The following is a 21453-nucleotide window of genomic DNA, read 5'->3' as shown; positions in this document are numbered from 1 at the left end:
TCTGTATGTCAAGTGTGTTGCTGATTGGTCAGTAAATAAATCACTGATTGGCCATTGGCTAGGCAGGAAGTATAGGCGGGACAAGGAAAAGAATTCTGGAAAGTGGAAGGCGGAGAGGGAGACTGCCAGCTGCCATCAGGACAAGGAAGATGTAAGGTACCAGTAAGCCATGAGCCATGTGGCAAAGTAAAGATTAATAGAAATGGGCTAAATATAAGAGTAAGAGCTAGACAATGACAGGCCTGAGCTAATGGCCAAGCAGTTTAAATAATGTAAGAGTTTGTGTGTTTATTTTATAAGTGGGCTCTGGGACTGGCGGGACTTGGTGGCGGGAGCTGGAGAAAATTTCTCCAGCTACACTCTAGCCTGAAAATTGGTAGGTAGCCCAAGTCTGCCTCAAATTTGTAACCATCCTCCTCAACCTCAGCTACCCAAGTGCTGAGATTTTAGGTGTGACCCCCCTGCCTGTCTCATATACAATACTTAATGAAACTGCACACAAAGGTATCTTCATTTCAGTTCACTTCTGGGTTCCCTCATCTTCAGCTTTTACTGTGCACTAATAGAGTTCTAACTTCCCTTTGGCAAGACAGAGGTATATTATTTTACTATTATGAAACACATCCAACCCCAGGGATTTTCAGGCTTTAGGATCAATACAAGACACAGATTGAGAATCCAGACCCTAGAACCAAAGTATTGGCTTTGAGTTCCAGGACTGCTGCTCATTGACTATATGGCCATTACACAGCAAATCTAAACCAAGGATTTCTCAGAAAAACAGTCAGGCAAGAGCAACAACATTTAATTTCTTCTAAGAAACCGAAGAAGTGTCTCAGCGGTGCTATTTCACAGTGAATTTAAATAGAACTACAACTGTGTGCTCACACAGTATGAAGTCTATGATAAACAGACCACAGCTTCTAGGTTCCAGGAGATCAGAGTGCAATGAGAGAGGTGGGTACATGGCACACAGAGCGAGGTTACAGCAAAGACACTTGCACAGCATTGTTCATCTGTAGATTCCAAGTATATGGAAGCATACACCCTGGCATGTGCCAAGAATACAACACAAAACGGGTCTAATTTCTCCTGATGAATCGAAGAATTAAGGCATTCAAAAAAGCATATCAGTAATCAATGTTAAAATGACTCATTGATAAATGAGAGGATGAAACCTGATCTAGAATTTCTGGATGGTGAGAAGAGGTAGGAACGGACATGGAGAACAAGGAAGGTGGGTCTAAGAATGAGGGCCTGGTTTGTATAAATACTTGGATCATGGAGCTATTGCTTCTTGGAGAAGGAGCAAACACAGAGATCTAAAAGGATATTTAAGCAGCAACAGAGACTGATGTCTTTGGATCTTAGAGAAGATGTTTGGGATAGAGACCTACCATTGGTAGTCATGGCCAGCCTGGAGAGAATTCAAGTCATTTCTTTGTTTGGAGGAACAAAGCTCCTAGGGCATCCTTAACTGAAAATGTTCCTTCTCTATTGAAAAAGGCCATCTCATTAAATTAGGTCATAGTAGGGTGTGCATGGAGTGTGTGTGGGGGGAGTGAATACCTGCACAGCCTTCCGGATGATCCGGATGATCTTAAGCAAGATTGATAATCAATGGGGTGACGGACATGGTAGTCAGGAAGAAAATATGGAGGGAAAGGAAATGACTTAAAATGGATCTTGAGAAACCACATTATTTGATGGGTATACAAACAGAAAATAGTTAAGGGGCAGAGGGGAGTCAGGGAGAAACAGTATGCTTGCACCACACAGTGAGACCAGTCATCCAGGCTACCCCATCATACTTACAGTGTATTCCATGGTACCATGGGGCTTCTGTACCACCATCTTCTTCTCTTTTTTATCATGAGTTTTGCTTTGATTGTCATCTGGAGAATAAATCATATGTCGATGAATACTTTCATTTTCAGGGATTGAAGACAAACTATATCTACATTATATGAAAATCCAGTACCAAATTGATATAAAAATGATGCCAGTAGGAAAATAGGCTACGGGCAGAAATGGAGCACACTCAAAGTACAGTATATCTGTAATCACCAGAATAACTTATTAATACTTGTTGTAATAAAATAATACAAGAAAAATATGGTTTCCAGTTATTAAAGTATTAGTTTAAATGAGACTATTTAATGCTAATGAGGTTGCAGCCAAATCAGTATAATCACTATATAAACATATAAACGGTACATAATGCAAATGACTTTAGCCTTTCAGAAAATGATGTGATTTGTGTAGCAATAGCTGTAAGATATTCATTCTCTGATTTAGTTTTCTTTCTTTTAAGAATTTATGAAGATAAACTAAAATAAAGAAATAGTAAACACATATTTCTTAAAATACTATTTACATTTTTAAAAAGCCAAAAGAGCCATAATTCTAACAATAGATTAGGGTAGACTGCAGATTCTATTATGGTGTGTTTTTTTTGGGGGGGTTGGCTTTTTTTATTACTTTGAGACAGGTTCTCAAGTATCATAGGCTATAACTGAACTCTCCACGTAGCCAAGGATGACTGAACTCCTGATCTTCATGCCTCCATCTCCCATACACTAGATTACAGGTGTGTCCCATGACACTTGGTTTATGCAGTGCTGAGGATCAAACCAGGGCTTTATGCATGCTAGGCAGGCAAACTAACAAATAGGATACCTTCGCAGATTATTTTCCTGTTACTATAGGTCAAAACGGTCTACCACTGCCAGTCTCATATGATCCCACTTAATTGTTATAGTTAAATACATTGTAATGTATTAATCTAAATATCAAAAACCATGAAGACATATTCCAATGGACTAAAAAAAAATTGGAGTAACAAGAGAATGTAAACTACCAAGAAGAGATACTCTAAGTTTTATCTGGGCAGAAAAAACTGCACGTCCAAACTAGATATCACTTTACACACACCTGCCAAGTCAGAGGAGCTGGATTGATATTCTGAGATCAGATGGTCTCGGAAGAAACATGAACTGCTACCAGAAATGTAAGCTGATTCAGTCACTGCAGCTCCAAGCACCCACAGGTTGTGCATCTAAATTGCGGATTTAGCTCACAGATGCACAAGGTCTCCCAGGAGGGAAGCACTTTATATTTACCACAAAAACCTGCTTGAGGATGTTCATCACTGTGTCCTCTGAGGCAGGGGGAGCTGGAAGGTAAGGAAAAGGGTAGTGCTCTGGGATTCCAAGCTAGTAATTAAAAATAACAAACCAGAGGTACACGGCCACAAATTCACATCAAGAGGGATAGAATGGGGGTAGATAGACCAGTATCACTCATGTCTGTCTGAAACAGTCACACATATTTTTTTAAGAGCACATAAAAAAATTAAACACTACTACCCTGAATATATGAGAGAGGAATGGCAGAGGAGAAACAAGCTATAAATAAACATGAAGGATCCTGTCTCTGACCATAATTTGCTGTAATATAAGAAAAGGGAGTAACTCAGCCACCTACATCTAAGATTCTGGACACACACACACACACACACTCCACAGAAATGATCAACCTGTGGATCATCTATGCAAAGACATAGGCATGCTGGGTGAGAACAGGCAGGTAGCAGAACATGGAAATAGTTGCATCGTACAGGAGTCTCCTAGCTCTTCAATATTTCCTATAAGCAATATTTAAAACAAAAAACCAAGAGGCGAGAATGAAGAAGGTGCCCCAAAAGTTCGTTCCAATCACCTTCCGGCGGCCATATCGGGGTCACTTCAGAGAACAGGACTAATGAATGACCTCAGACAAGAACCTTCTATACAGCCCATGTCCAAACAATTTAACCACAGGATTTTTGAGAGTCTCATAACACACATAAAAATGGGGTCACCTAGATCCGGGAAAGTAAGCAATGAAATATTAACAACATTCTTTCTTTTTCTTAATGCCATCTTGAAGAGTCAGAGAAACTAAAATTTATGGCCTTTGCTTGTTTACATGGGAGATGGGCCCCCGGGCTACCATTGCCAGAAACATTCTTCCAAAGTTTCTTTTTGGCCCAAGGCTATATGTTGTTCACGCTCTCTTAAAAAGAAAAAAACAAGTGTGTGTGTGTGTGTGTGTGTGTGTGTGTGTGTGTGTGTGTGTGTATGTGTGTGTGTGTGTGTGTGTGTGTGTGTGTGTTGGGGGGGGGAGTACCACAGTGTCCCTGTACTCATAGGACAACCTCCAGAGACTCAGTTCTCTTTTCTCATCATGACGAAAGCTATTTGTTAATTTATTCACCCATTCTTTGAGACAGGAGCCCATCTAGTCCAGGCTGGCCTCAAACTTACTACGCACCTGAGGATGCCCCCCCCCCCCCCGAACTCCTGATTGTCTTGCCTCTGCCTCCAGGGTGCTAGCGTCAGGAGCACACCCAGTTTCATGCAGGGCTGGGGATCAAATGCAGGCCTCCTGCATGCTAGGCAAGCATTCTCCTGAACTTCATCTGCAGCACTCTGCAGCCCCTGTAATATCTCTCATCTACTTTCTTCACGGCATCCTGTCTTTTCTCACTTGCTTCACAGATCGCTGTTATCTTCTGTCCTTTGCTAGATTCCAAACAACGAGGAGCACTATTGCAGGCCGACTGACTTGTGGACAGTTACTGGGCCGCAAGACTACAGAAGAAAACGTGTTCCGGTGAAACCTTTCCATAGACGTTTCATGTGTACGCTTGAACTTATGAAAAAACCAAGTTTCCCTTCCACTGGCACAGACGGAAGTGTCCAACATGTAATACTACTGAAACAATGACGGAGTGTCAGAACATGATCCAAGAATGGAGCCGTGTGAGGGGAGTCCTGGCTATTTTCGGAAAACTCCAAGAAAACGAGACGAGAGTCTTGTGACCCCAGGTTCTTCCAAACGCAGAATTGTCCTTGGAATGTGTTTTCACGCTCCTCCCAGGTGTAGCAGACAGGAGTGAGTTTCCCTCAGCTGTTGTTATTCATGTGACTCTGCGGAAAACACATCTTTTCCACATCCAGCGTGTCCTTGTGACCGGACACTTTACTCAGGTGACTCTTCTTAACTCTCAGAGTATAAATTGTCTGATGCTCTGAATAAAGTTGGCTACTGCGTGAGACCTTAGTTTGCCTCCTTTTGAGACTCCATTTTCCCAGCTCCGTTCTCAGGAGCGGTAAACAAGAAGGGAAGTGATTCAGTTAGTAAAGTACTTCTCTGCAGGCATAAGGACCGGAGTCACATCTCCCACGAGGAAAGCTGAAGTGTGGCATCTGTGATCCCAACACCATTGGGGCAGAAGAAACAGGTCAATCTCTGGAGCTTGCTGGACAATTAGTCTAGCGGAAAGGGTGATCTCCAAGTTTAGTGAGACCTGTCTCACAAAATAAGGTAGAGACTATGTAGTGTGTGCACACCATTGGGCTATGCTGAAGAGGTGGAGGCAGGAGAATTATGAGTCTCAAGCCAGCCTGGGTTACAAATTTTCAATAAATAAGACAATATTTGACATGGGACTCTGGCCTCCACATACACAGGTGCATAACCCTTCTTGCTGGAGTCTAAGGATGTGAAATCTTTGAGGTGGAGTTTAAAGTGACCTGGTCACTTGACTGTCTTGCGCTGTCCCAATGACATCTGGCACCTAAGGTAGAGTGAATTTCCTGATACAGATCAACTTCCCGGACATGTCTGATTGTGGGTAAAACTTTTCACTGCAGTAACATCACACTGGGAAAAATCACAGGCACCTGTCAAAGCCACAAACCAAACAAAATCCTCTACAGCTAGCCAAATTAAAAAAAAAAAAAAAGCAGAACGTAACTGGCCAATTTTAAGAATCAGAAGCATCTTTGTGCCCTAGTTGCACAATGTAAGGTTTCACTTTACTTCTTTGAGTTAGCTATAAAGATGGCCAACTCTGCATCTCAGTGAATGAAATCAAGACAGGCTCTGCACCATACAGCCCACAGGCAATAGAGATTTATGGCCCTGGAGAGGGGTAGGAAAGGGCAGGTACAGTCCCAGGAAGGGACAGAGATCCAACTCAAGCACTGAAGGGAGGGCCTATGATGATCAAGAATGCACCTGTCTCCCAGTGACCTTAGCACCTCCACTTCCAGCCGCAGGCCTCCTCAGAGTCCCTTTACACCTACCAAATTCTAACTCTCCCTTATTTCAAGGATTTGAAGCCAATACGTAAATGTATCTAGGGATAGAAGAGGAAGCCAGTCCTGCATTCCTCAAACATTATTCTGAACAAAGCAATTGAACATTTTACTAGCCTTATCTACAAGATAAAGTGAAAACGGGCTATATGAGACCCTGTTTCAAAGTAACATTTGGGATGGGACTGTCGCTCAGTTGGTAGAATGCTTGCCTAGCTTGCAAGAAACCCTGGATTTAATCACTAACAATGTATAATAATCCCAGAAAGTGGGAGGTTGAGGCAAGAGGATCGAACAGTCAAGGCCATCCTTGGCTACACAGAGAGTCTGAGGGCCACCCTTGGCTAAGTGAGGCCTAAAATGTTCTAAAACATTAAAATAAATAAAGGTAAGATTATCCGGATACAAGTCCAGATGATGAAATAGTGCCCTCAGTACCCACTCTACAGAGGAAAGATGGTTTCAATGGCATTCAAGCGAGAGGAAATCAGAGACAAAGGAAACATTGTCTGTGTCTCGAGATGGTCCAAAGAACCCCTGCTTTATGTCCCAATACTGGAAACCGATGCATTCAGCTCTAACAGTCTGATGTCATTAAACAGAAAATCAGATCATGTGCTTTCTCCTTTATGTCACCAAACATCTGACTACAATTTCACTTTGGAATAAAAAAAAAAAAAATGAGTGGGTTTCACTGGCTTCGCGATAGAAAGCAAGTTACTTGAAAGTGTTCTATATTAAGTCTGTCATCTATAACATAAAGAACTGTCTGATAATGTCACTGAGGAAACAGTAAGATGCATGGGATGCGGTACGAATCTTGGAGCTGGGCAGAGAGTAAGTGCAGCTGCTGTTATTGTTAGTCATGGTGCAAATGGCACATGCATGCAGCCATTTACATAGTTGAGTGCTAAAAACCCTAAGGCATCGTCAAAAAGGGTTCATTCCAGAAATGCGGTCATGCAGTATTGGGATGACAGATTATTAAAAAAAAACTCTTGTTGATCACTTGGATACATGCCCCTCTCAGAGCATCTTTTATGTTCCACTGCATTTTTAAAATAACACAATAATAGTAACAAACATTAAAAAAAACATTACAACTGTTAAAAAAAACTAAAGATAGAATGCCTTAACCTCCCCCAAGGTTATATAAGCAGCAAGGACCACTGAGGAGACTCTCTGACCTGTTGAGCAGAGAGAGACCTTTCTTGAATTGTCAGGCATGCTGAGGTGGCCTTCAGATGATGTAGGTGCCTCCAAACCATCCCTGATCCTTAAGTAACCTCCTATACATATTCCCATAAGTAACTCCAATCAACACACTTGTTCATCAAGTTGGACATGGGTGGTATTGTTACTTTAGGCAGTCACTAGTTCCCTATCTAAGATGAGCATCTGATGTTTGGTCATGTCTCTGCAAGAGTAGTGTCACGGAATACACTTACAGATGTACAGTGGTTGGCTAATTACTTAAAGTCACCCCGAACTTTAGTTCATGCGTGTGGCTTGGCCCTTCACTTTTCAAAGGATGCCTCGAAGCCTTCTGGACATGAATTCTTCCAGTCTACTAAATAACAACATTGTGTCATATGAAGCCAAATCTAGTTATTCATAAAGAAAACAAGCTACCTTTGGAATGGAGATAAATTCAGAAACCAGAAACAGTAGGGGTCATGGAGACAGCTTGGAAACCTCACAGATAAAGAGGGGATCTGTGGTTCACACTGGACTTCACTTTGAAACACTCTAATGCAGAAACACTGATGTGCTCAGGACTATGCTGGGAAATTAACCGCTCCTAAAGTAGACTCCTATAAACTGAGACAAGACTTCATATCATAAACCCAAAGCAATTATGAAAAACAAATCAGTGGACCAGTAATGTAATTCAGTGGTAATGCACTTGCTTAGCATGTATAAGGCCCTGGGTTTGACCCTCAGCACCAGAGCAAGACAAAACACAAAGAAAACACTAGCCAATATCAATACAAGAATCTCTACATCAGAGTTTATATGCAGTTATCTTGGAACCTCTTATCTAAATGAAAGATAGGGTTTTAAGTTTGAAAAAAAAAACCAACAGGCTATTAGCTAGTTAATTTTTTCCCTAAAGAACCAACATTATCACAAGAAAATTTATAAAATTGCTTAGAAAAGTGTCCAAACAAAATAATTTTTTTTGGTCTTTCAAGACAGGGCTTCTCTGTGTAGCCCTGGCTGTCCTGGAACTTGCTCTATAGACCAGGCTGTCCTGGAACTTGCTCTATAGACCAGGCTGTCCTGGAACTTGCTCTGTAGACCCGGCTGGCCTCAAACTCAATAGTTGTAATAGAAATGGAACTGGGGAAGTCCCAAACATGGTGTTTTCTACCAATGAGATGCCTAGCAATAAATACATCATGATAATAATAAGACACATATTAAGAAAGATTTAAAACTTCAGTGAAGACTATACATGGAAATTTAGATAAAGGAAGAGGCATACAATGCTCTCACAAAGGGAATCTCATCTTTATAACTATGTCACTTCCTTTTCCAATTAAAATTTAGATTAAATGCTGCTTAACTGAAAGATAAAGTTATTTTAGAGGAGAAACACTGAACTTATAATTAGATTTATCTAAAAGCAGAAACATATAAAACAATCAAATGATATTTAAATGTATGTATTTATATTTTAAATATATTTCAGAGAAATAATCACAGAATCATACAGACTGCTGTTTTGTAAAGCTACAGCAATTAAAACACCACAGCCTATAAGGAAAAGCTGAACTTTTTTTTTTTTAATTTTTATTTTGCAATACAATTCAGTTCTACATATCAGCCACGGATTCCATTGTTCTCCCCCCTCCCGCCCCCCTCACCTCCCCCCCCCCAGCCCGCCCCCCATTCCCATCTCCTCCAGGGCAAAGCCTTCCCCGCAGACTGAGATCAACCTGGTAGATTCAGTCCAGGTAGGTCCAGTCCCCTCCTCCCAGGCCGAGCCAAGCGACCCTGCATAGGCCCCAGGTTTCAAACAGCCGACTCATGCAATGAGCACAGGACCTGGTCCCACTGCCTGGATGCCTCCCAAACAGATCAGGCCAATCAACTGTCTTACCCACTCAGAGGGCCTGATCCAGTTGGTGACCCCTCAGCCATTGGTTCATATTTCATGTGTTTCCGTTCGTTTGGCTATTTGTCCCTGTGCTTTATCCAACCTTGGTCTCAACAATTCTTGCTCATATAAACCCTCCTCATTCTCGCTAATTGGACTCCCAGAGATCCACCCGGGGCCTAGTCATGGATCTCTGCATCCAGATCCCTCAGTAGTTGGATGAGGTTTCTAGCACGTCAATTAGGGTGTTTGGCCATCCCATCACCAGAGTAGGTCAGTTCGGGCTGTCTCTCGACCATTGCCAGCAGTCTGTTGTGGGGGTATCTTTGTGGATTTCTGTGGGCCTCTCTAGCACTTTGGAAAAGCTGAACATTTAGTGGAGAGTAAAATCACCATTAAAAACCAGTGAGAAAAGCTGGATTTCCTTACAGATACCATGTAACTTCCTCATGGTGGGCAGGTTTAGTTTGGGCATTAAATAGACAACAAATGGGTCTAATTCTGTTTTTTTAATCCCCATGCAAATTTGAATAAATATGTCAAATAGGGATGTCAATTAAGATTAGAGAAGGCAGTTCTGGAAAAGCAATCTAGAGTGAGAGAAATAAGGGCTTAAAGATAACTAAAGGAGGCTGGGTAAACAGAAAAGGTTAGACCACTGACATTCATACAGATGGACTCAGGAGTTTATAATAAAGCCAGATGTGGTGACACATGCCTTCAGTCTCAACTACTCAGAAAGAAGGCTGAGGCAGGAGGATCAATTGAGTTCACGAGTTTGAGATCAGCCTAAGAAACACACTAAGACTCTCTTTTAAAGGAAAAAATAATGATGAAAATTAAAATCATAAGTGACTTTGAATAAAATATAGGACTTGGATTTCTTCATAAAGAAGGAACTGGTGAGATGCTCACATCGCTTCACTTAATATGCCAATGTTGCTAGTTAGAGTTACTGAGAGATGAGCAACTGAAAAAACTAAATGATGAACTGTTACAACTTTGAAAAGAAATGAACACATGTGTCAGGAAGGACTACACTCTGTATTTTACCCTCGGACATAAAGAAGATCATGGAGTACCTGCTACTTCCTCTTTCTCTGAAGTACGGCACACCCCGTATACAATTATGATTGGTCAGCAGTGATATTATTTAATGTCGTTAGTGTTTAACTAAAGTTGAATCAGACTGGATGGAAATCTAGAGGTGTACCAAAAGCAGAGAAGCTGTCTGTCTTAAGGACTCTTCTACTACACAAAGTCCTGCATGACAGTCCTTCTGAGAAATGAATGCAATAACCCCTGTGACAGTCCCTAAACTCTGTGAATATGTCAGGACAGTTGTATTGGTCAGCGTCTGATTTATATCACCCATAAACCCAATGGCTGTTTTGGGCATGCCTACACAGATGACTAATAGTCCTAGTGTCCTAATACTAGTGAATTCATTTAAGTAGGTTAAGTGTCAACTTTACCATCATTAAAATTACAGCCTGGGGAGGAAAGTTCACCTGCAGTCTCTTTTTTTTTTTTCTATACTAAGAACAAGAATGTTCTGGGGGAAGTGTCAAAGACTCTAGAGCTCTGTTTGTGTTGGCTTGGTTTTGTTCCAGAGTTGACTTGCAGGGAAGAGAGCTATGCCTGAATCATCACTCTGTCTTTGGTGTCAGAGGGCAGGACCTTAGTTTCTGTCACATGCTAGCCCACATGTGCTTTGGTGAATTCCTTAGCATCTTATTTCTTAACTTGGTAAAACAGGCAGCTGCTTCCTGTTGTACATCATGGGAAATCATGAAGTCAATGGGGAAAGAAAGCATCCAGCTCATAGCATTCATTCATTCATCCAAAAGACAATCTTTCCAGCCTTCCTTCCTTCCTAAAGCTTGTTTCTTCTCCCCTTCCTACCCTTTCCCACCTTTCAAAAGTTCTTAAAAAAAATCTGTTTTCCCCATTTTATGTAAATGGGTCATGGGTATAATTGGATAAATTAAATTCTAAAAGAAAATATAGGAAATATAAAAAGCCAGTCACACGTGAGTAAAAATTATACCGAATCCGTGTACTGATAGCAAATAAACAACAGAGCTAAAGTTTCCACCATTCTAAGAACTGGGAATTCCAGATCAAAGACCTGGCAAGTGCCCTCACCCACTGCACAGAATGTGCATGCTCATTGTGTCCTCACGTGGCAGAAGGGGCCAATAAGGCCTCCTTTATTAGAGGCCTTAATTGCAATCATAAGAGTGCTACCATCAAGCTCTATGGATTTCCCAAAAGACCATACCAGCCAATATAACTGCCCTGGGAATGTGCACTTACATTTTTTTATACTTTAAAAAAATTACATGTATTTATTTACTCTCTGTCTCTTTGTCTTGCTATCTCTCTCTCTCTCTCTCTCTCTCTCTCTCTCTCTCTCTCTCTCTCTCTCTCTCTCTCTCTCTCTCTCTGTGTGTGTGTGTGTGTGTGTGTGTAAATACTTTTGGGCCATGGTGCACACTTGGAGGTCAGAGGACAACCTCGGAGAGTAGGTTCCTACCACCATGTGGGTCCAAGGGGTCAGCTCAGGTCATCAATCTTGGCAGCAAACCTTTTATCCACTTAGCCATCTTCCTGGCCCAAAGCAACACACATTTTAACCTATGAATCTGGAGGGACACAAATCCCAACCACAGCACTCATTTGAACAAAAGAAATACAATTCATTCATCTGGCCCCCATTTAGAGACAGCCAATGTTCATCTTCTGGTGACTCTACTTCCAGCTTTTCTTCATCTGATTTTTATAGGTGAATTGTTGCTTTTTTTTTTTTTAATGAAAATAGAACCACATTTTAGAACTGTTTCTCACTACATGGTTTTGGGAAGTTTCCATTTAATTAATTCTATGACCCCATCATTTAAAAACGGTACCTAGTCATACATTTCATGTCATGTTAATTATTCTTTCATGCTATTTTTTAAAAGCACAATGATAGTCACTACAGTGAAATCTTTTAATATGCTCATGACTGTTTCCTTTGAGCAGAAAGAACTGTTGGGTCAAAGCATATATATATATATATATATATATATATATATATATATATATATATATATATAAAAGCAAGGCTCTTGGTAAATATAGCCAAACTGTCTGCTACAAAGACTCTCCACCAGCAATCTGTTCTGTGATTCTGATCTTTATGTCCCTCGGAATTCCTGTGTTGAAATTCTTACCCCCAAGATCATGGTATCTGGAGGTGGAAACTAGCACATGGCCAGATCACCTAGACACAGCATCATGAATTAGTCCAAGAGAGACCCCTGTCCTGGCTTCCCTGGTGGAGGAAACAGTCTCCACTAAGCTCAGAATTTACCAGTACCTTGTCCTCAAAAGACTTTCCAGCCTAGAGACCATGACAGTTCTGCTCTTTATAAGGCACCCAGTCTCTGAGACTGAGTGTTTTCCTACTGCCTTTTCTGTCTCACTTGATGACAACTTGATTCTTCAAGCTGAAACTACCCCTAATCTGCTGTTGTCCAACACATGGGTATTTCCCATGCTGTGCGATTTTCCACTGTTTGTAACACACATTCAGGGAGTGAGATTTATGTCACGCTGACGGCTCTGGAGTCAAGATCAGATGTGGGAGAGCTGGGTTTTGAATGTGTAGCTTCTCGTCAGCAGCAGCATTTCTTCGTCTCGACAATGACAAGCACAGGTTACAGGAGGCTGTGCTGGCGAAGGCATGGAGGGTTTCAGAGGACAGGGATGCTCTCCTTGACACAAAGCCAGTACAGTCACAGGCGGTTTTACCAGAGGCATTTGCTTCACTGTTACTTACAGAGAGACACTCACATTCGAATTTAACTCTGCTCCAAACTTTGGAACAATTTCACTTTAGAACGACTTATCAGTGCTGATGCTTTGAATTTTTTAAGTAAGGTAAGTTTTACAGACAGGCTGGACAGAAATTTCACAGCAGTATTGATGCGGAAAGTAGAGCATGGGACAAGAAACAAGAACACCGTCATGCCGGGTGGTGGTGGCGCACGCCTTTAATCCCAGCACTTGGGAGGCAGAGGCAGGCGGATCTCTGTGAGTTCGAGGCCAGCCTGGTCTCCAAAGCTAGTTCCAGGAAAGGCGCAAAGCTACACAGAGAAACCCTGTCTCGAAAAAACCAAAAAAAAAAAAAAAAAAAAAAAGAACACTGTCACACTGAAGCCCAAGCTGGGGGCTGGAGAGGCATCAAAGTCATGATCAACATAACCTTCTCTCTCCAGGTCTCTGCGAACTTCCGGGGATGGAGAAACACGTGGGCCCTTCAGACTGTGAAGTACTTATAAATGCCACCAGGCCAGAGGGCAAAAATTACCTGAGATGGGCATTCCTCCCATTGGAAATTCTCGCTCTCTGTTTTCCTTCTGTTCTTGGTTCTCAGTATTTGTTCATCTGAGAATTATACAATTGGTTTTATCATTTATAAACTTCATAATTTACATAATTATACAGTTGGTGAACTGCTGTATCAAAATGAGGGCTTAGATCAGGGTTTTGCGGAAACCAGAATGCATCTTATATTCACGCTCATAACTATATATATATTTTTACGTTTATTTCTTGTGACGTTCATCACCAATCAACTTCTTTTCTTAAAGCCAACATTTTCATGTATTTAAGATGAAGATGATCTCTCCATCTCAGTTATTTATTTCAGGAAATACATGTAAAAACATGCAAGCAACATGTTTCTGGACACTTGATGCATCTGAAGCTGTCTTGGCTTTGAACTTGGAAAATAACTTTCGCCTCTCAACTGAAGATGTTCATTGTTCCAGCACAGACTACTAAATCAGTACCTTGTTCTCTTCTTTGCCCCCTCACAACAACTGTTTTTTTTTTTTCTTGTTTGTTTTATTTTTTAGACAACATCTCTCTGTGTAGTTCTGGCTGTCCTGAAATTCGCTATGTAGACCAAACTGGCCTTAAACTCACAGAGGCTTGCCTGCTTCTGCCTTCCCAGTGCTTAGATTAAAGACGTGCACTACTATGTCTGGACTAGCAACAAAATTTTATACTTTTACTTAAAAATATTTGCCAAGCCATTTATCCAAGACTCATAAATCCCTCCTACAGTTAACCTACATTTTCTCCTTCATCCTGCCCTACATAGGGTGAGCTCTTTCGATTTCTCTGCTCAAATAAGTGCTTCTGCTCCTGACTGTACACTTCCTGTCTCATGGGGCTTGGACTACTGCTTCTGTTCCCACGCTTTTTGTCTTTTCACCAAGAATGTGTTTTATTCTCAGATCCTTCCTCTATGTCCTCTGACATCTGACATCTTCCCTCTTTCCTCCTTAGCTACATTCCTGTGTATTCTAGGAAAATATTAATTAGGTCATTTCCTTGTACTGGAAATTGGACTGCGTCTTGGATCTTCAAGCATGTTCTTTATCACTGAGAGCCATCCCCAGCCCCTTAACGTCTGGATACAGTCTCTTCACATGAAAATCTTTTTTCATCCTGTATCCTTTCGGCCTCTCAAATCTAAAGTACAAGAAAGCTCTCTACTCTTGAGCAGAAGACTATATATCATTATATACTAATGGCCTGGCTTGTTTATGCTTCAAAATGAACTTATGAAAATAATATTATATATAACCTTGACATTCTAAACCTGTGAGCTGCAACAAAAATCTAATGACAGATATGAAACTCACCCATGTGGTTTTAAAGAGAAAAAAACAAAACCCTCAGAAAAAGTGATCAGTGTGTGGAAAGTCGTTGAGGTTGTCACTGTGGGAAAGAACCCAGTTGTGGGTTACTTTCATGTTTTCATGAGAAACACAAATCTGCAGCAAGCGAAAGCAGAGAACTTCCGTTTCTGAACTTTTTCCTACCAATCTTCTGAATGCAGGATGGGAAACTGTGATTGAAAGTGATAACCAGAGACAGAATAGACTTGTTAACGGGAAACTACACGAAGCTGAGGTTACGCCGTGCATGTTCAACCCTGCACCAGGAGGCTCAGCAGAATGATCACGAATTTGAGGCCAGCCTGGGCTACACAGTAAGCCCGTCATCTCAAGAGAAAAAGAAGACAACAATAAAAGGAAGGAAGGGTAGAAGGGAGGAGGGGAGAGGGAAGTAGAACAGAAAGAGAGAAAGGGGAAGAAGAAAAGGGAGGGGTGTGGGAAGAAGGAGAGCCACATACACGGCAAAGAACTTCCTTAAGCAAATCTGTGCCTTTGGTAATCTCAAAACGCCATGCTCCTACAAATGTCCTTTATTTTTATTATAATGGCCACCCAAATAAAATTCTTTTAAAAGTTTCTACATTGCTATCTAGGATCCTTGGCATTAACACTTTATAATAAGATATGATGATATTTTAATAATCCACCTTATTCCAAGTTGCCTTATTTTCCTGACTTATAAAATCTCTCCATTTCTTCTCACCCTTGCACCTGCATAGATGTTTCAACTGAAGAATGGTCCTACATTGGAATCTCTGCATTTCTAACATTCCCATTCTACCAACATGATTTAGAAGGGAAGATGTGCAGTATTCTAACACTAAAGATTAATGAATAATGTATTCTTTTAACACAATATTTTATTGCTAATTTAATAGGGTTTGATGCTTCAGGAAATTTTGGGAGATTTTGAAATGCTCCAACGAATTGTATAAAACTTGGCTTGGCATGGTTGTACACACTTTTAATCCCAGCATGGCAAAGGCAGGGGCGGGGGGCAGAGGGCAGAGGGACAGAGGGGCAGAGGGGCAGTTTTTCTCAAAACTCAGTAACAGCTAATTTTTAAAGTATAGTAAGACACAGACCACCAAACAATTTCTTTTTTAAAAAAATTATTTATTTTATATATATAAAATACTTATATATTATCTATATTAATTACTTATATATACATGTATACATACATACGTGTGTGTGTGTGTGTGTTTTGTCTGCATACAAGTCTGTGCACCACATGCATGCAGTGACTGAGGAGGCCAACAGAGGGCATTGGAGTCTCTGGAACTGAAGTTATAGACAGTTGTGAGCTGCCATGAAGGTACTGGGAACTGAAACTGGGTCCCCTATAAGAGCAGCAAGTGATCTTAACCTCAGAGACATCTCTCCATGCCCCCTACACAACTTCCTAAGCAATCTAAATAGAAGTTAAAAGAAAGAAGTTCTATATATTAGCAAATATAGGTGAAAGCAGAGAAAGGTTGAATTCACTTGTCTAGAAGCATTCAATATTTACTGACTCTAGGTAATGTGATAGATGTTGGATCTTGAGTTATCTGATGCAAGCTGTCTTAATGTGATTACTTCCTTTCCTACCCTTTTCTCAAAAACAAAATAGAACATTTACAGAATCAGGGCCATGTTGTTACAATGAGGCAATTCTGGTGACTCAATCTCTCCAAAACATTCTCTACTGGCATCTTATCGAGGTGTCAGGAGATAGTAATGACTTATTGCCCAAGGCTTCGGTGAGTCACAGATAAATCTATCGGAAAAGCAAAACCATTATGTTTTTAAAAATATCCTTCCGCAATGCACAATGTTCAACAAATAGAGGGGGAAAACTCCTGCAGGGTGTGGTGGCACAGGGAGGCAGAGGCAGGTGGATCTGTGAGTTTGAGGCCAGCCTGGTCTACACTGTGTATTCCAGGATAGCCAGAGCTACACAGTGAGACCCTGTCTTGAGAGAAAAAGAAACGGAAAATGAACTCCCTTATAATTTCCATACCCAGATAAGACAACTCTCACTTACACCTTCTCTATCTGCATTTCTGAGTCCATGCTGTCACTGAGTATCACTAGCTTCTTCTTTTGCATCTCTGTTTGTTCCTTGGATCACTTCTTCTACACACAGACTCACCTCATATCTGTAAGGAGCAATTAACTAGGCCCCTGGAGAGAAACGACTTAGCCCTTCAAAAACACAACCATACAAAAACTCGTCCATGAAATAATGGAGCTCCCCGAACTCCGAGTTTTACAAATCTAAATCTTGGCAGACAAGATCCTCACCTTTCAAGTCTCCTCACCCTCCTTCCACAACCAGAGTAGCACCACAGAAAGAAGCAGGGCCCTGGAACAGGAATGAATTTTGACTCAAGGTCTGAGGCTCCCCCTAGTGGTACAAAACCACATCTAGGGATGGGACTCTAGAAGGTAACAGATTTTATGAGGCCAATCAAATAGGAACTGGTGTTTACTATGGTAAAACGTGATAAGAGCCAATGAAGCCTAAAATTTCGTTTTCTACCCAGAGGCTTGATCCCCGCACTGGATTTTCCTGATGAAATGCCCCAAGTCTCCAAGCCAGCCGCCATCACTGCCACTGTTAAGAGATGACATGATGACATCTCTTTACTTATTGCTACCAAGGAAAACCACATGGCAATTTCAACCCAATGACTGTACTGTTACCAATATCCTCTAAAATTCTCAGGAAGTGGAAACGAATAAAACCAGAGTATTTATTCATCTATACACTCGTTCTGCTACTGAATGCACATGAAAAGAGCATCTCTCAGGACAGGGAAGTAACTGATTCACTAATGTGCTTGCCCTATATGTATAAAGACCTGAGCTTGATCTCCAGTATCTATATAAAAAAAAGTCTAATAGGATGGCCCATGTAATCTCAGCGCTGGGAGGCTGAGATGGAACTTTGGGGCTTCCGTGATAGCCAGGCTAGCTTACAAGATGAGTTACAGGCCATTGAGAGATCCTGTACAAAATACAAAGTAGATGGTAACTGTGGAAGGATGCTGAGGCTGGCCTCCACACATGAACACAGGAGTGTCTGTCACACACACACACACACACACACACACACACACACACACACACACAAAGAGCACCTGCCACGGTAGAAATAGTACAGGGTCTAAATCACCCCAGCCTGTGAACAGAGAACGGATAAATGCAGGTGGAGATCAGGCCTGGCCTGGACAGAGCCAGGAAGGATGCCCAGAAGACAAGGTAACTGAACTGAATTTGTGAGGTCAGGAAAAGTTAGCGAGGAAAAGACACAGAGTAGTATTTTAAACTCAACAATATACTTTCAACAGATCCCACTACATTAGAAAGCCATTTTAACAAGGCAAGAAGTCGCACAAAACAAAAGGCAACTTTCCTTAATTCTCTTCTTTTTGGAAGGGAGTACACAGACATTTTAAATTATAAGTGCAAGCTTCTTAATCAGTCAGGCACCTCATTCACCAGGGTGGAATGCACAGGACCAACAAGCACATTGGTGGATTGAAAGTAATGGCACCAGTTTAGCTGTAGGTCACAGTGTTTAACCCTCTTTGCCCTCTGTCAGGCTAAAAGCTCCATGTTCATGGCTGAGGGCAGACTCCTCATCGGTCTCTGTTGGAGCGACATAAGCGAGGCCGCTCTTACCACCATCCCAGTGCAGCAGAGCATATCCTTGATGGGCGTGGTCTCACTGACTGTCTCAGTGTTGTGACAACACACCTGGCGGAGCAAATGAAGGAAGGAAGGGCCTACTGGGGCTCACAGTTCAATGGACAGGACGTTCTGATGGGACGGCAAGGCAGCAGAAGCTCGAAGCAGCTAGTCACGCTGCATCCTCAGGCAGCAAGAATGGAGCAAGGAAAACTTGTGCTCAAGGAATGGCGCTGCCCACTTTTAAGATGGATCCTCCCACCTCAATGAACCTAATGCAAAGAATCCCTTGAGGATATGCCCATAAGCTCAATAATGCCGCCCCGATCCCAGATGTGCCTGGAGGCTTGTGTTGTAGGAGATTCTGGAACCTGTTAGGCTGACACAAACCGTCACACACCATCAGGCCGGTTAGGATGTTATGTTAAACACAGAAGGCAGATGTGCCCCTCTGCAACTTTGTCATAATCTGAGCCAAGTTCAGGGCCTCCAGAGCAAGTCTGCAAGACCTCATCTCACTGCTTGAACTGCAGGATGCTCTCTGGGCGCTACATCTCTTCTCTGTTTGCCTAGCAATATTAAGTATGTCATAGCCCATATACCTAATTTCTGACACTTGACACCGTCTCTTTGCGTACACTGCAACTGACTCCAGACCGGCACGTGACAGAACAGTAGGTCTGAGACGGTTGATCCAAGTACAGCTAGACATGCCATCATTCCCAGTGTATTTTCAGCAGTGACTGTTCTAAGAAACTCCATAACCTTGTGGACTCATTCTAAATGAGGGGGTTTTGTGGTTGTTTTTAGCTGACATGGGCTAGGCTTTGTGTCCTACAAAATACTGTAGTCACTACTATCAATACTATTGACTTATTCGTTCCGTTTATATTCTACTTATATTCTATGTATAACCATTAAGGAAAAGAAATGGGCCTGGGAAATGGCTCTGTGGGTAAAATGCCTGCTGCACGAGCTTAAGGATCTGAAGTTTGATTCCCAACACTCATGAGAAAGGTTGGATGCAGTGATGGTCTCCTATAAAACCAGGGCTATGAGACAGAGAAGAATTCTTGGAGCTAGTTTGTCAGCCAGTTGAAATGGTGAGCTCCAGGCTCAGTGAGACCCCGTCTCAACAAATAAGGTTGAGAGCAATAGAGGAAGGTCCACAAGTCAACCTCTGACCCCTACGTGCCTGCACAAACAAGCACATCTACACACACACACACACACACACACACATACACACACCCTCACACAAAAACCAACCAAAAACAAGAAACAAAAGCCTATTCTCCCTACAGGGAAAATGTTTATCAGCATACAATATGTGGTAGACACATTGCTAGACAACCCAAGTGCAAAGCTGAGTGGAGCACATTATTTCACAGCTCTCCTTTTATATTATATAATATATAAAAAGAGCCCGGGATGTGAAGCAGTTGCTCTATAAGCTGGTGCTATTATTATGATGATGATTCATAAGTCATTGTGCTGTTTTTAGCAAATTATTACAGATTTTGATTTTTGAGGGTGGGAGGCTTTTTTTGTTTTGAGATAAGAGTTGGGTTTATCTACCCAGGCTGACCTAAGCTCCCTATACAGACCAGGTTGGCCTCAAATTTCTGATGAACACACCTAACTGTAAAATTATTACAATTTGTTGTTGCTATTATTGTTATCGTTTTGAGACAGGGTCTTGTGTAACCCAAGCTGGCTTTGGATTCCCGTTCCTCTGGCCTCTACCTCCTGAGTACTGGGATTTTAGTTGTACACCACCATGCACTGCCGTCTATGGCAGATTTTTAAACAACATATTCCAAGAGTCTCACAAATACTCACCAATAGTGTAGTATCTCTTCAGTTCTGTGCGCCTGATTTCTTTTAACTGGTTGTTTTTTCTCTTCTTTTTCTCATCAGTGTTATGTTCCCCTTCCACCGCAATGTTGGACTTGTCTTGTTCCGAAATGACTGAATTAGCATCTTCTTTCCCGGAATGAATCCTTGTGGCTGTAGCTGAGGTGATCTCTGCATTTTGTTTGGCTTGTTTTTTCTTTTTTAGTCTGTGAATGAAAACAGGAAACCCATTGAAGAAGTGACTTGCTACATGCAATCCTAATGTTATGCTGTAAGACTCTAATATGGAAATCTCTAATTTATAACATACTTTATGATCCCACCCACTCTTGCTATACAGCACACAGATTGGCTTCAAGCTTACAATCATCCTGTCCCAGACTTCCAAGGGCTGGGCTTACAAGCATGCGCCACCAAGCCTGGATCTTCCTCCACCCATCTTCCGGTGGAACTGGGGATTGAAGCCAGGGTTTGTACATGCTAGGCAAGGACTCTACCACTGACTTTACCTTCAGTCCTGTTTTCACTTAGAAGAAGGAGGAGGAAAAAGAGGCGGAGGAGGAAGAAGAAGGAGAGGGAGAAGAAAAAGAAGAAGTTGTTTGAAGACAGAGTCTCATAAAATTACTCAAGGGTTATTTTCCTTTTCTAAACACTTAAATATTCTACCGTGGAAACCAGGGATCTTTCCTCAACTTTGCATCCACAATAATAATAATAAATCTCATAGAAGTATGGGATATGTTCTAGGCCTAAGAAAAATGACATTTTTCTATAGGCTATGAAATGATGAGTACTGTTTTTAAATCAAGATACAGTAATTCATCTATAAGGCCCCATTTGGGCATTGTATATTTTAAAAAAGTGTTTGTGGTTATCAGCTGTACCTATGAACAGGCAAGCAGGTATGAAACATGTCTTTTATTTTGGGTTA

General features: G+C 41.5%; 1 protein-coding gene across 2 annotated transcripts in view; it reads right to left on the bottom strand.

Annotated features, from left to right (window-relative positions):
- Ncoa7 (nuclear receptor coactivator 7) overlaps positions 1 to 21453 on the bottom strand; it is a 150681-nt gene that overhangs the window by 61486 nt on the left and 67742 nt on the right. For both annotated transcript variants that reach the window (XM_059272601.1, XM_059272602.1), the window contains exons 3-4: positions 20508 to 20728; positions 1816 to 1895 (exon numbers count right to left, since the gene is read on the bottom strand). In XM_059272601.1, the coding sequence (XP_059128584.1) occupies positions 1816 to 1895; positions 20508 to 20728 (301 nt within the window). The remainder of the gene's footprint in view (positions 1 to 1815; positions 1896 to 20507; positions 20729 to 21453) is intronic.

The sequence above is a fragment of the Peromyscus eremicus genome, chromosome 8b (genome assembly GCF_949786415.1).
Source record: "Peromyscus eremicus chromosome 8b, PerEre_H2_v1, whole genome shotgun sequence".
NCBI lineage: Eukaryota > Metazoa > Chordata > Mammalia > Rodentia > Cricetidae > Peromyscus > Peromyscus eremicus.
The sequence above is the reverse complement of the archived record's forward strand: the minus strand, read 5'-3'. Positions and strand labels throughout refer to the sequence as shown.